This window comes from Tympanuchus pallidicinctus, unplaced genomic scaffold (genome assembly GCF_026119805.1).
Source record: "Tympanuchus pallidicinctus isolate F22 unplaced genomic scaffold, pur_lepc_1.0 scaffold22, whole genome shotgun sequence".
Lineage (NCBI taxonomy): Eukaryota > Metazoa > Chordata > Aves > Galliformes > Phasianidae > Tympanuchus > Tympanuchus pallidicinctus.
In genome coordinates, this window is record NW_026294739.1 from 35,682,978 (window position 1) to 35,695,649 (window position 12,672).

Below are 12,672 nucleotides of genomic sequence, written 5' to 3' on the forward strand. Positions count from 1 at the left end.
GACTCTGACTCTAGAACTGGTCTATTTATTTACAGTCTTTCAGCTTTTTCTTGCCTTTTTCTCCTAACTTGGTATTTCATTTCTGAAAATCACGTCTTCTTTTATGTTGTTGAGTTTTCTGTGATGATCAGAATGTCTATAAAAAGTACCTGTAATAACAGAAGTTTGCATTTGGTCCACAAATCAATGGTTGCTTAAGTAGATACAGCTCAGTTTTTTCTGAAGGCTTCAGGAAGGTAATCTTTCACATTAACAGTGGCTATGCATGAGTGAATGACTGTGCAGTTTAAATTGTCCCATCTGTGTGCATATTTATCAATGCTTTCTGTTTCTATCTATATGCACTTCTTTTTGCTGAATTTTTCTGAAATCAGATTCTGAGTTTGTTGACACTTCCATGATGATTGTAGTGCCTCCTGAACCAGGCTGCTGAGGCTTTAGGCTGTGGTAGCAATGCTCATTGGCAGCAGGCAAAATCAGTTAACCACTGCCACTGCTGTGATTTTGACCTGAGTTGCATTTCTGAAGTATTTATTTGCACTGAAAGATAGCAAAATATGTTTAAAAGATCTAATATGATTGCTGAATAGAAGACCTATTATCATCCTGCTCTTCAAGTCTTTCAGTAAAATAGAGAAAAGTAGCTTCAGAGCACAACTGATCTTGTAAGAGGAAGCATTTTACTATTAAAGCACAGAATGAAAAGGAGCTGCAGTAGATATTTTGATCCAGTGAGAGAGGCATTTGCAGTGTTAAAATTAGCACTGTGCTTGCAACTTAGGAGAGGTATTTACACTGTTAAATTTAGTATGGGACTTGGAACTTAACAAAGTTAAGCAAAACCAGCAATCTCAGTGCTCCAAAAGAGGGCAAAATGTGAACACTTCTGGTTGACACATGATTTGGAACAATTTCAAAAGAAATGGTCTGTAGTTATCTTTGTGCCTCTGGAATTGAAATTGTCCATAAGAAAAAGCTGCATCAATAAAACAAAGTCCAAAGGAGAAGTGGACCTATAGTTAAACTGGAGTATTACGAAGACACCTAGAGAATGGTGTGGTCAACGAAATGCTTCTTATTATCTGCTAATGATGTGCTCATACCCAATTGTAATTTTAGCAAAATATGTCACTTACTGAGCGTGTACGAGAATGGGACACTCATTTAAAAACAAAACAACAAGAGCAACAACAGAACTCTTGTTTGACTTTCATTCAGTCTGGAAACAGTCAAGTATTTAAAACAAAACTTGGGAATAATCCCCAAACTCTCTATACTTGCAAGTTGATGCAAACAATGGGATTTATAACCTAAATTTCTTAATTTCTTTCTTTGATTGTATTGGATCTTTTTTTTTCCTGTTCTAGAGTGGACATTTTTGCTGTTGTGCACAGAGATGGTGAATTTTGATTTCATGTAGTTAAAGACTGGAAGAACCATTGGTCAGGTTGTTGTGTAAACATCACTGCGAAAATTAATAGTTTAATTTTAAACTATTTCCTCATTCATTTATTTTTATTTATCTGTAGAAAACATCGTAATTCATTTTTGTTTTAAACGTTTGTTAGTGGCTGATGTGGGATTGAGACTGCAGTTTATGCATTTGCATGTCATGGGTTTGAATATCAGCGAGTACCCTACAAGCTCACCTTTGCTAAAGCATGTTTTGTGTGTGATTTGTAGGATATCAGAACAGTGATGTGCATATGGAGTTTATTCAGTTGAGAGCCTTCCAGCTTGTGGTATTATAATAAAAGGTGAAAGTAACGAGATGCTAGAATTACAGAATTTCCATCATATTATATTGATTAAATCAGATCATTAACTTAAGTGGAGCAAGTGTTTCCAAGTCTTTGTAGGCACGCAGCTTTTGACACTGTTTAGTAATAGGTTCTAGGAGTGCAGGGTGCCTGCTGTGGCAGACTTAATGCAAGGAGGGACACTGTCCCTTTCACAAACAGTGTGTCTGAGATACACTGGCAGCTTTGTATTGCTTTTCTCACTCCTTTGACTCCTAGTCTTCATGACGAAGTTGGCAAGTGGAAGGCTGTTAGTTTGCGTCAGTCATTGGATTTGTATGGTAAGCTTCAGCAAAAGCAAATGGAGTCATCTTTCTGACCTCTGCAGAGAGGTCTTGTGTACAGTAACATCATCTTTGTATGCAGTGACACACACTACCTGCTATTTTACTGAAACTCTATCTCAGGTTTATGAGATGCTGCTTTAGACTTTGATGCTAGAAGAAATTCTAAGAGTGACAAAAACATGTGAGACTTTCCTGTTTTTTTTTTTACAATGCAGCAGCTGAGTCCTAAGGCGTCTTATTGTGGTACAGTGGTTGAAATGCAGGATGAAAATGTGTCTTTTAACTTCTACTGTGATACATGGTTGTTCCTCTGTGATCAGTGGGAACGTGTGTATGTCATCAGTAGTGAAAATCTTAATGCATATGCATACATAGAACTAAGTGGAAAAAGAACAAGCAGAAATAGGAAATGGTGTTGGTTAGATAGTAAAGCCTTCTAAGTTCACTTTTGTTTTATAACATGAATTGCAGTATCAAATGGCTTGGGTTTTGGAGTAGTACAGTTGAAATCTGAGTTGCAGGAATAGCAACTCAGTTGCAGGGTTATGTTTCCTAGACTTGCTAGTATTTATGTATTTAAATTTATTGTGTACAGAAATAGTAGCTCAACAAAAATACAGAGACAAGCTGGAACAACAGGAGGGCCTTCTGACTGAGGCAGTGTTTACAGTAAAGGAATAGGATTTATGCATTGAGCAATGAATTGTTGTACAGTGGAAGATACAGTTGTACTGTTGAATAATAACTACTAGATTTTAATGCTGCGTGAAAGCTGTTAATATTTTAATAGTGATATTGATGTAGAATGTTTTCCTTGGTATTGTATGGATGCACTAGTGAGAATTGCACTGTAGCAAAATTAGCAGTAAGAAAGCTTTTCTTATACGTCAGGGTTAATAAAAGTGTGGTTTGTATCTCATGAAGTGAGACATTTTCTCTTATACGGAATGTGCACAGAGCACCTCTTAATGTTATGTTAAATAGATCAGATCATCGATTGGTTTCCACAGCTGTTTGAAGTTCTGTAACTTCAGTTATTGTATGTGCATTAATATGCAAAGGAAGACAGTTTCTTCATTGAATGGGAAAAAAATTCTAAGAAAGGAAACAACTGTAGACAATTTTCCAAAATGTGCTGCAGAAGGCTTTGGAGCTCAGTGCCTGGTAATGAAGGCTGTTGCTTAAAATGTGCCTTGATTTTGTACATTTGGGATGGGATGAAGCATCTTCAGTACATGTATTTGCACAATGCTTGAATGACAGCCTCAGGGAAGGGAGGCATTGCTGTAGAACTCTGCTACAAAACCTTAGAAACATCTGGACTGTTGAACTATTTTTCATTTCTCTGATAAATGTTTCACTAAAATATTGCTTGAGGCTCTCGAGAAAATAGCAGTGGGTCCCTTGCATTTGGCTCACATTCGATGGAAAGTCACTCCCTGCTTGCATTCTCCTTCTGTGTGCAGTAATTTAAGTATATGTCAGTGTAGGCCTAATACAAATGAAGTTTAAAACAATTTTGATGCTTTGATGCTTATGTGGTCTTCATTACAGTCCATTTTTGTGCTGAAAACAAACGCTATAGAAAGCCAAAATTTTACCAGTAAGGAAACAATTGTATAATCAACAACACAATCATACTTAAAATGGAGGCAGAAAAGAATATGCTTTTGAATCTGTAACTGTTGCTGCAATTGTCTGGTCCTTTCTTGTTGACCCTTGAGTATGTTGTATTCAAAAGGGTCAGGCCAGTTGGGTTTTATAGCCCTGCCAGGAGCGTGCATCGCACCTACAGATATATCTGAAAACAATGAATAATCTGATATTTGGAGTTTGTTTTGCTGCTAGTGTCTTTTATTCAAAACACATTAGAAATACCTCCTTCAACAAAATTGCAGAGCCATGTTAAAGGATAATATCTCAAGATAAATGGAAGCCACAGATGAAGGTAATTATAGTGAAATTGTTTGCAGATTTTCACTGAACTGGGGCAGTATGTGCTGCGTGGTCAACTGGGTGTTGAAAACTGATTTTGTGAATTAAGATTTTACATAATGAAGCCATAGTAGTCATAGAGACAAAAATTGAAGTGGAAAACATAATGTGAGAATATTGCTACCTATTGCTGCTATTTGACCTACTTAAAAACATACTTGAGCACGTGAGTCGTACATCTGTCAATGGTCTAGATTAAATATTATCCTCACAGAACTGTTAGGACAGGTTTAGCATAACTAATTAAAATTTGATACTGTATTACCTTTAACTTGTCAAGAATTTTGTGAAAGATAACTTTAAGCTTTTTTTCATGAGCTTTTTAGGTAATTCCTCTTGAGTGTTTTCCTGTCATAATTTCTTTAATTCCTCTGTCAAAGACTGTTACAAATCCTAAATTAGATTTTCTTCTCTTAGACTGCAAAGAACATGTCACAGAAGACGCAAAATCAGAATCCATCAGTGACACGGCTGACCTGGCTCTGCCACCTGAAATGCCAATTTTAATTGATTTCCATGCTTTAAAAGACATCCTGGGGCCACCCATGTACGAAATGGAGGTAATGTCTTCATTTGTTTCTGTTTGACTCTTGTTCTGTCTGTTTTCACTGGTTGTCTATCTTATTGCTGTTGGCTGAATTTATACATTGACTTACTAATATGCGCATCAGAAATAGGACTGTGTTTCTTTGTGTTCCACCAAGCATTTTTTCACCTCAAGAATATATGTATATTCAACTGAGTACATAAATAACATAACGCCAGGACTTCCTGTTAACAAAGATGCCTCACTGCGGCACTGCTTAAGAATGTGGTGGCATTTTTTCTGTTCATAACAACTTTGCTTTTGTTTGAGGAACGTTTTGTGGTCTTGGGAAATAAGCCAAAATGTAACTCAGGATTCCTGTCTCTGTAATAGCTATGTTAAGGACTGTCCAACATACCTCCATAATGCCTATCAGTGTTCTTGGTTATTAAAACCACTTCACTTTAGGCTGGATATTTTCAAACATTCTTCTTGTTAATGAAACTCTTATTTATTACAAATAATTTTAGGATCAGTCAGTCACCTCCAGCTTGCTAGAGTCTGCATTGTTCCTCAGCTGGCATATTACAGAATTCTTCCCCAGCCATAGTTTGCTATATTTTATGGAAAAGGCCATTCATGAAATTATTTAGTTACTTAAGCATTCTCCTTACACTATTTACATTTCAGTTATTCTCTGCTTTACTTTAGGCCCACGCTAACTTACAGGTATATATAATACTGATGGCAGGCAGTTGTCTGATGGAAAACCATTTTTTTTCCTTTTGTTCTCCTGGAGAAAAGATTGGTAAACCAGTAATTTATGGGGAAAATAGCAGTGAAAGAAAAACTTTAACAAACGTCCAACTTCTGAGGACTTGGGTGGTGATTCATCCCTCTCTCCTAAATGAGAGAACCAGATTCCAGCGGGATGCGGAGGACAAAGAGGGGCAAGGTGGTAGCAGTAGTAGCAGAAGATGAGTGATTGCTGAGGAATGCGCCAGTTTTTTAGTTCTGAAGTTTTCAGACATAAAGATTTTCTGTTCTTGTTGAAAAGATTCTTAATGAAGAGGCAGAGTTGAGGAAACAAGTTAGAAAGTTGCTACTGAGAGTGTTAGAGGATGATGAGGGTAGAAGTGGAAGTTAGGGGGAACTGGGGGCTAGGAAGATCAGGTCCTCAAGAGACCATTACTTTATGACTCCCTTGTTTGAGATTTTTCATGTTGTCTGTTTGTGTTCTGATTTTTTTTTAATATTATTTTTTTTTTTTTTTGAAGAGATTGCTTTTGAGGCAGATGACCTCATAAGCAATTTGTTTAATTCTTTTCAACTCGCAGAAGCTGCTGTGCCCAATAAAATCACATAGGGCAGTGTGATTTTAGCTGAGATGATAGTGTGGATATACCTCAGCTTCATTTGGAATGGCTGTAGCCATCAAATTCTTTGTAAGACTCCTATGGACATTTTTAATGCACTGCATTACTACCTGTCTTCTAGAAACTATTACTGAAAAAAGCACGGGTTTTATTTTGTTCTGTTTTTTTGTTTGTTGTACAGAGAAGTAACTTTCTATCTGAATTTTCACTTTTGAAGGATGTTACATACTTCAGACACCTGGTCTTTAGAGCTAAAATAGTGCAGGATTACTTGCTTTTTTTAATGCTCAAAATACAGATGCACATAAAGCTGCTAGAATAAGTTGCTCTTAATATTCAAGTCCGCATTATGCACTCCACTGATTCCAAAGCGCTTATTAGTTTTGTAAAGATGCTAAAAACTCAATGTTGTTCATCTGTGCAAAAGTTCTGGTTACTTGCAATTCTATTCCCAGTCAAAAGTAGAATTAATTCAAATAAATACGAACTTAACATGCTTCTTAAAAAATGAGTTGGTAGGCCCAGAAGTACGCGTGTCTTTCAATGTGCTGACTGGTTTTGAACTTGCCCTGAGCCAATTACTTGTTTCTATGTGACAGTGCAGCTGAGTTGGCAAACTTCTGTGTTTTATTCTCTTTCTGCAGGAATAAGACGTGCAAGTAGCATTTCTAAAGTGTGCTTCTTACCTCTGAATATGCAAATGTGTGAGTGCTGGAGTTTCTTTTTGCATGCACAGTTGCCATGAACATGCTTATAAGCATTTCATGCCAGCCTGTTTAAGCTGAAGTAAGACCCGACTGAAGGTTTTGACTTTGATATCAGAAATTCTTTAAATGATTCCATATTTAGTAGGCAAATTAAGTAGTGCTTAAGCAGAATTGGGCGAATCCACACAGCATCAATTCCCTGAGCAGTTCAGGATTAATTTTCATGTACTGTTTACTGTATGCAATAATGAGAATGTCTTTTTCCATACACATGCCTTTGCTCAGTGTAAACTGTTTGGATAGCCACATAATTCCAGTGTTAATGGATTTTCCCAACTAATCCATAATTCCTTTGAATTTCACGTGGCCTTAAGATTCTTTCAGGTCAGTGTAGCTCCCATGTTGGTGGTGAATCTTAGATTGACTGCTGTTGTTTTTATCAGGTGCACTGTCTGCAGTCCACCTTCCTTTCTTCACAGAGCTTTTAAAGCTTCGTGTTTGACCCTGTTTTGCCATTTATGATTAGGTGAAATAAAAATAAAGTGGAGGCAGTCCTTGTGTCAGTACTTGGATGAGACTGAGCAAACAGAACAGAAAACACGGTGTGACTTAATTGATCTGTGGTCCTTCAGGGCATACCGGAAAATGAATGACTCCTCTTGTACCTTTTCAGAATTTTGTTATTTTCTGCAGAGGTCTCCCAGCAGAAAGGCATGAGAGATTACTTAGCTCATACTTGCAGAATTGGTTCATTTATCACAAATGAATAATTGTATGTGTCACCCTACAGAACAAATGTCGAAGTAAATCACATGCTAAGGCTCTGGAAAAATAATTTTGACAACAAATGAAAGTGTAGGAGACTTAATGAAACATCTCAGCACAGCATGTGTTTGGAGGAAGGGACTTGTGACATATCCAGCGTTTTTATAGCGTAGTTTCTCTTTTGCCTTGGAATTTAGGTTTTTTGGTTTTTGTTTTTGTTATTTTTTTTTTTGTTCTGCCATCTTCTGAGCACAACTGTGAGCCTTTTTTTAACATTCATCTTTTTTTGGCTGATAACCAGAGATAGCAGCTCTAGGGTGAAGTTGTTCACTCTTGCTGTGCAAAGGAAGCCACTTTCTAATTGTGAAAAAAGAAACTGATCATTAAGAATTTTGTAGCTATTTGATTATATTTTGTGATTGTAATTTTACGATGGGACATGTTTCAGACGTACTGAAATGTTAATATCTGGCTTCTGTTAGAAGGAATGTTCTCATTCTGATAATCACATGGAAAGCTATATTGTTTGTTTAGGTAAGCTGGTGCTGTTGTTGGTCTTGAAACCAAACAAAATGCGCAGCAACTTCAGGCCTGGGTACTACTTTGTGACTTTGTTTCTGCTGGGCCTGCAGGAAGATGTTTTAATAGGAGACTACAATGGTTAATACTGTCCTAGAAGCTCATAAATCCAAGTATTTCTCATACAGACATTTCAGAGCAGAGCCATATGACTTTCTGCCTCCAGATGGTTAAGGTGCAGTAAGGTGCATTTCAGAACAGGTACCTTTCACTGAGAGAACTCCCATAGCCAGGCAGCCTTTCCACAGCCATCATTGTCCTAAAGAGGCTTCTGTACAGATTCTGTGATCTTGCAGTAGAGCTAATGGTTAAGAGAAGTCAGCACTGTGCATAATGAGTTTTGCATTTTTGGTGTCTGTACAATGTCTGATTGGTTTACCCTCTACTGACTCTTGGAAGGAAGCAAACAATGAAAGTATTTAAATTGTGGGAAGTTGTACAGTGCAGAATGAATTGATGCTAGAGGGGAAAAAAACATTCTGTTGCTCTGGAGTATTATAAAATGGAATGTTAAATGTTCTTAGAAGGAACAAAGGTAGTTTGAGAAGTTCTAATGTGGACTTCAGAGTTGTCGTACTTTTATTATGGTTCTGCTGTGATGCTCCATTCACTTCTTCTCTATCCAGTAAATGAAACAATTCTTGAAATTTTCTCAACAGCTTAATGAAGAATTCATCCATTTCAGAAATGAATCAAATTAACTTTCAATTCTGCATTTTAGTCACAGACTAAAATATTTTAAAATGGGCCTATTGCTTTACTTTACAAAGGCATACTTGTCCTTTGCTATGCTCACAGCCTGACGTTAGAAATGTATCTGGTTTCTTTTCTGGCTTGTAAAGTAGCACAGAACATGCAGAAGAGCTGTATAGTCTTTCATAGGAGCTTCTTTAACTTATTGTAGCACAGGAGAAGAACTTCATATATTCTAGAAGTCTTTCACATAATGGGAAAAAAAACCCCCACAAAACTAGAATACTCATGGAAAACATCCTGCCTCTCTTTCCTTCTACTCAACACAAGAGACCAGGATTCAGACCCTCCTTGCTCTCATTAGTATCTGAACAGTTTTAGATAAGTAGATTATAGCCCTGCATGGAGCAGAGAGTTTGCTGACTACTAGTAATAACTAATGGAGGCAGTCAGGTTTCCCATCCTTCACATCTAACCTGAACACTCAAGTATTTCAGATTGCATGAATCACTGTGCTGTCTGACAGTACTTCAGGCAACGATGTCACCTTTGAAATGGCCCAAATGATAGGTAGTGCTTGGGCTCAAAACTGGCTTTTTCATGTAACTAACAAGAGTCTGAATAAATACAATTTAATCCATCCGCTGGAGGTGTGTAGCAGTCAGTATTGACTAAAGAGTCCTGTGAAGTGAAAAAGAAAGATTCTCACTGAACCACTGGCAGTGGGGAAGGTTTTGAGAGCAGTTTGCCATTGCCTGAAGGTAAGGAGCACATGGATACAATTGCTGTAATTAGCGTTCACGTGTAGGCAGTACTACTGCTGTATTTAAAAAAAATAAAAATAAAAAAAAATTCAGCCCTAACCTTTCTGTTATACTCAGTACAGTCGTTTTGAAGGCAACTATCAGACTGGTTTTGCTATAGTTTTGTTGCAGCTGTTTCTTACGTTGTTTCCTGTGATTCTTTCAGGTATCAGAACGCTTAAGTCAACCAGGAGTTGCCATAGGCCTGGCCTGGACTCCGCTGGGAGGCGAGATCATGTTTGTGGAAGCCAGCCGAATGGATGGGGAAGGGCAGCTCACTTTGACTGGTCAGCTGGGAGATGTCATGAAGGAGTCAGCACATCTTGCAATCAGCTGGTTGCGCAGCAATGCAAAGAGATACCAGCTCACTAATGGTAGGTTGGGGAAAATAACAAAGACAGCATGAGTGTATTGCATCACAGGCATTGACCTCTCACTGCATCGATGCACATTTAGGAAGCATTAATATTGCATAGAAATTAAATGTCCTATTGCTTGGTGTGTTCCAGTAATTAAATAAAAGGAAGCATTGCTAAATAACAGTGGAAGTTACCCTAGTTGTTACAGAAGTACTTTGTACTGCCTTCACAGAGAAAGGGTTTTCCAGCAACCAGTGCCATACAGAAGTTGAAATCAGCCCTAGAGGTCCCTGTTGGCTCTCTTTCTGATTTCTGCTCAGTTGTGGTTTTAATGGCCTTAGGAGCAGGTGCAGCCTAGGCAGAGAGCGAGTTGTCATTGCAGATTCTCCCAGCCAGGTCAATTTCCTGCACCAGTATGGATGGCTGTGGACTCTGTGCCAGTATCCTTCTGTGGGTTGTGATGAGCACTGCCTTTTATTCATTTTTACGTGCTGCCTTTCCAGCAGTAGTTTTGTAATGTGGATACAGGTACTCAGGGCTGTAGTTTTCCTCTAAATCTAGGCTAAGGTTTCTGTCAGAAGTAGTTTTATGTTGTCTGCTTTTATATTTGAAGAATATTGAACTGAAGTGAAATAGGACTTCATTCAATAACTTGTTTCAACCTCCAAAGAGTGCTGTGTAGTTTGATCATCAGCTGATTAGCCAAATAATAGCTAAATAATTTTCTGACATCTGTCAGCCATCTGTCCTTATTTTCAGAAGCTTAAATAGCTTTAAAAAAAACTAAATAGAACGGGTGTGTGAAATGCTGCTGGTGTAAACTTGAGAGGTAAACATAACACACAGTTAGGTCTTGTAGGTTAAGGTAGGTGAAAAGATGTAATGAGAAATCTACGTTATTATATTGATTAATACTGCTTTTTTTAAGAGTGATACTTCTGCGGTATTTTTACTGAAATCTGACTTTATAATTTAGGATCTAAAACTAAAAATTGTATGTAGGAATTCCTTGGTCTTTTACAGTAATCTCTACTCTGAATTTCAAAACACATGCAAACGCTGAGCTGATAAGTTACCTTATTATGATTTGTATTCTGATGTAGGAAAGCTTGTGGGATTTCCTCCTCCCTGTACCAAACCTAAGCAATACAGTGGTTTTACAACACACTTGGAAAAAAGAAATAAAAAATAATAATGCTAAGACTTGTAGTTCTCCAGTGGCCTTTGAGAAGAAAGACTGGGAACAAAATGGGTTTCGATTTTTCACATTCAAACCATTCTTTTTTTTCTTTAAGCTTCTGGAAGTTTTGATCTCCTTGACAACACTGACATCCATCTGCACTTCCCAGCTGGAGCTGTCACAAAAGACGGACCATCTGCTGGTGTTACCATAGTAACCTGCCTTGCTTCCCTCTTCAGTGGGCGGCTGGTGTGCTCAGATGTAGCCATGACAGGAGAAATTACACTAAGAGGCCTTGTTCTTCCAGTAAGTATTGTTTGGAAAAGAGCTGCATTGCATTAATTCTCCATATCCTAGGTATAAAGTCTGTTTTTAGCCTTTTTAAGAAGCACAGTCTTACTGGATCATCCCTTAGCAGCAGTCTGGTCCCTTCTGGTGCAGCTGTGAGAGGCTGGTGGAAGGCAGCCTTGGTTAGTGCTGTACACTTGTGTGCCTGCTTTGCATTCAGTGTTACAAATGGCCTCGATGCAGTTTTCAGGAAGCACGCATTATTGATATGTCTAGTTAGAAAAGAACCTTAGAAATCCTAAAATTCAGGGTTGTTCCAAGATACGTATGTTGCTGTTTCTAAATATGCTTCCTCAATACTATTATTACAAGATTATCTTCAGTTGCACTGAAAAGCTGTTTCTTGGAGTTCTTCTCACAGTATTTTCATATGAATTGTTATTGAAATTTTCTCTATACATGTAGATATTTGGACACTTCCTGAATGTTGCTCCTTATATAGAATTCAGCTGAATTATTTTCCTGTAAGCCTTCCTCAAAGCATGAGGGCAGAAGGGAAATTTTCAAGGACATACAGTGTTAGTTTTACATATCACTTGGAGACTGGTATAATTAATTAAAGGAGGTAAGAGTTTTCATCTCGTACCATATGCTGGACAAAGGAAGGATGAGGTTAGAAACAGTATTTTGTTTCATGCAGTAGAGAGCAAAGCATAGATAACATCATTAAAGTACGTTTCAGAGTTCTTAGGAGAGGATCACTGAGACAGCATTCTGGCAGCAGTTAGATTGACAAGATTGCTGCTGTTCAGGGCTCTGGTGATAATTAAGCAACTGCATTAACTCTGCTACAGTGCTAGTTTGCTTAGCATTTCAAATAAATTGTTTAGAATCATTAGTAATTTTAATATTACTTCATCTGCTACATCTACTGCCTGAAAGAGAGCAATGTGGTAAGAAATAAGTAGCATTGCCCTGCCTAAACTGATTGCCGTGAGTATTTCTGGTTCTCGATTACCTTCTTTTATAGAAGCCTGTTGTGTTACAGTACAAGGCGTTCCTTTCTTCTAAAGCAACACAAAGCTGTGAGTTTCTTCTGTAAGATGGTCTTAAAATAGGATTTGAAAAAAGTGCAAGAGGAAGAAGCTAAAGCTGTGACTGAAAGAGAAGCTAATTTTAAAACTGTGTCATCACAAACATAGATACAGGTCGCTTGCTGAAGTGATGCCTACTTTTCTAGAACAAAAACATCCTTGTAATTTTGGGGCATTTTCTTTTGTTCAAATGAATTTTGTGTAGGATTGGAAGACTTTCC

The 12,672-nt window shown here is 37.7% G+C and overlaps 1 protein-coding gene across 2 annotated transcripts in view; it reads left to right on the forward strand.

The window, feature by feature from the left end:
- Window positions 1-12,672, forward strand: part of LONP2 (lon peptidase 2, peroxisomal) — a 41,722-nt gene that overhangs the window by 23,815 nt on the left and 5,235 nt on the right. For both annotated transcript variants that reach the window (XR_008207441.1, XM_052685611.1), the window contains exons 12-14: window positions 4,499-4,641; window positions 9,697-9,904; window positions 11,185-11,375. Coding sequence is in view for 1 of the 2 variants with exons in the window: in XM_052685611.1 (XP_052541571.1) it covers window positions 4,499-4,641; window positions 9,697-9,904; window positions 11,185-11,375 (542 nt within the window). In the remaining variant the exon portion in view is untranslated. The remainder of the gene's footprint in view (window positions 1-4,498; window positions 4,642-9,696; window positions 9,905-11,184; window positions 11,376-12,672) is intronic.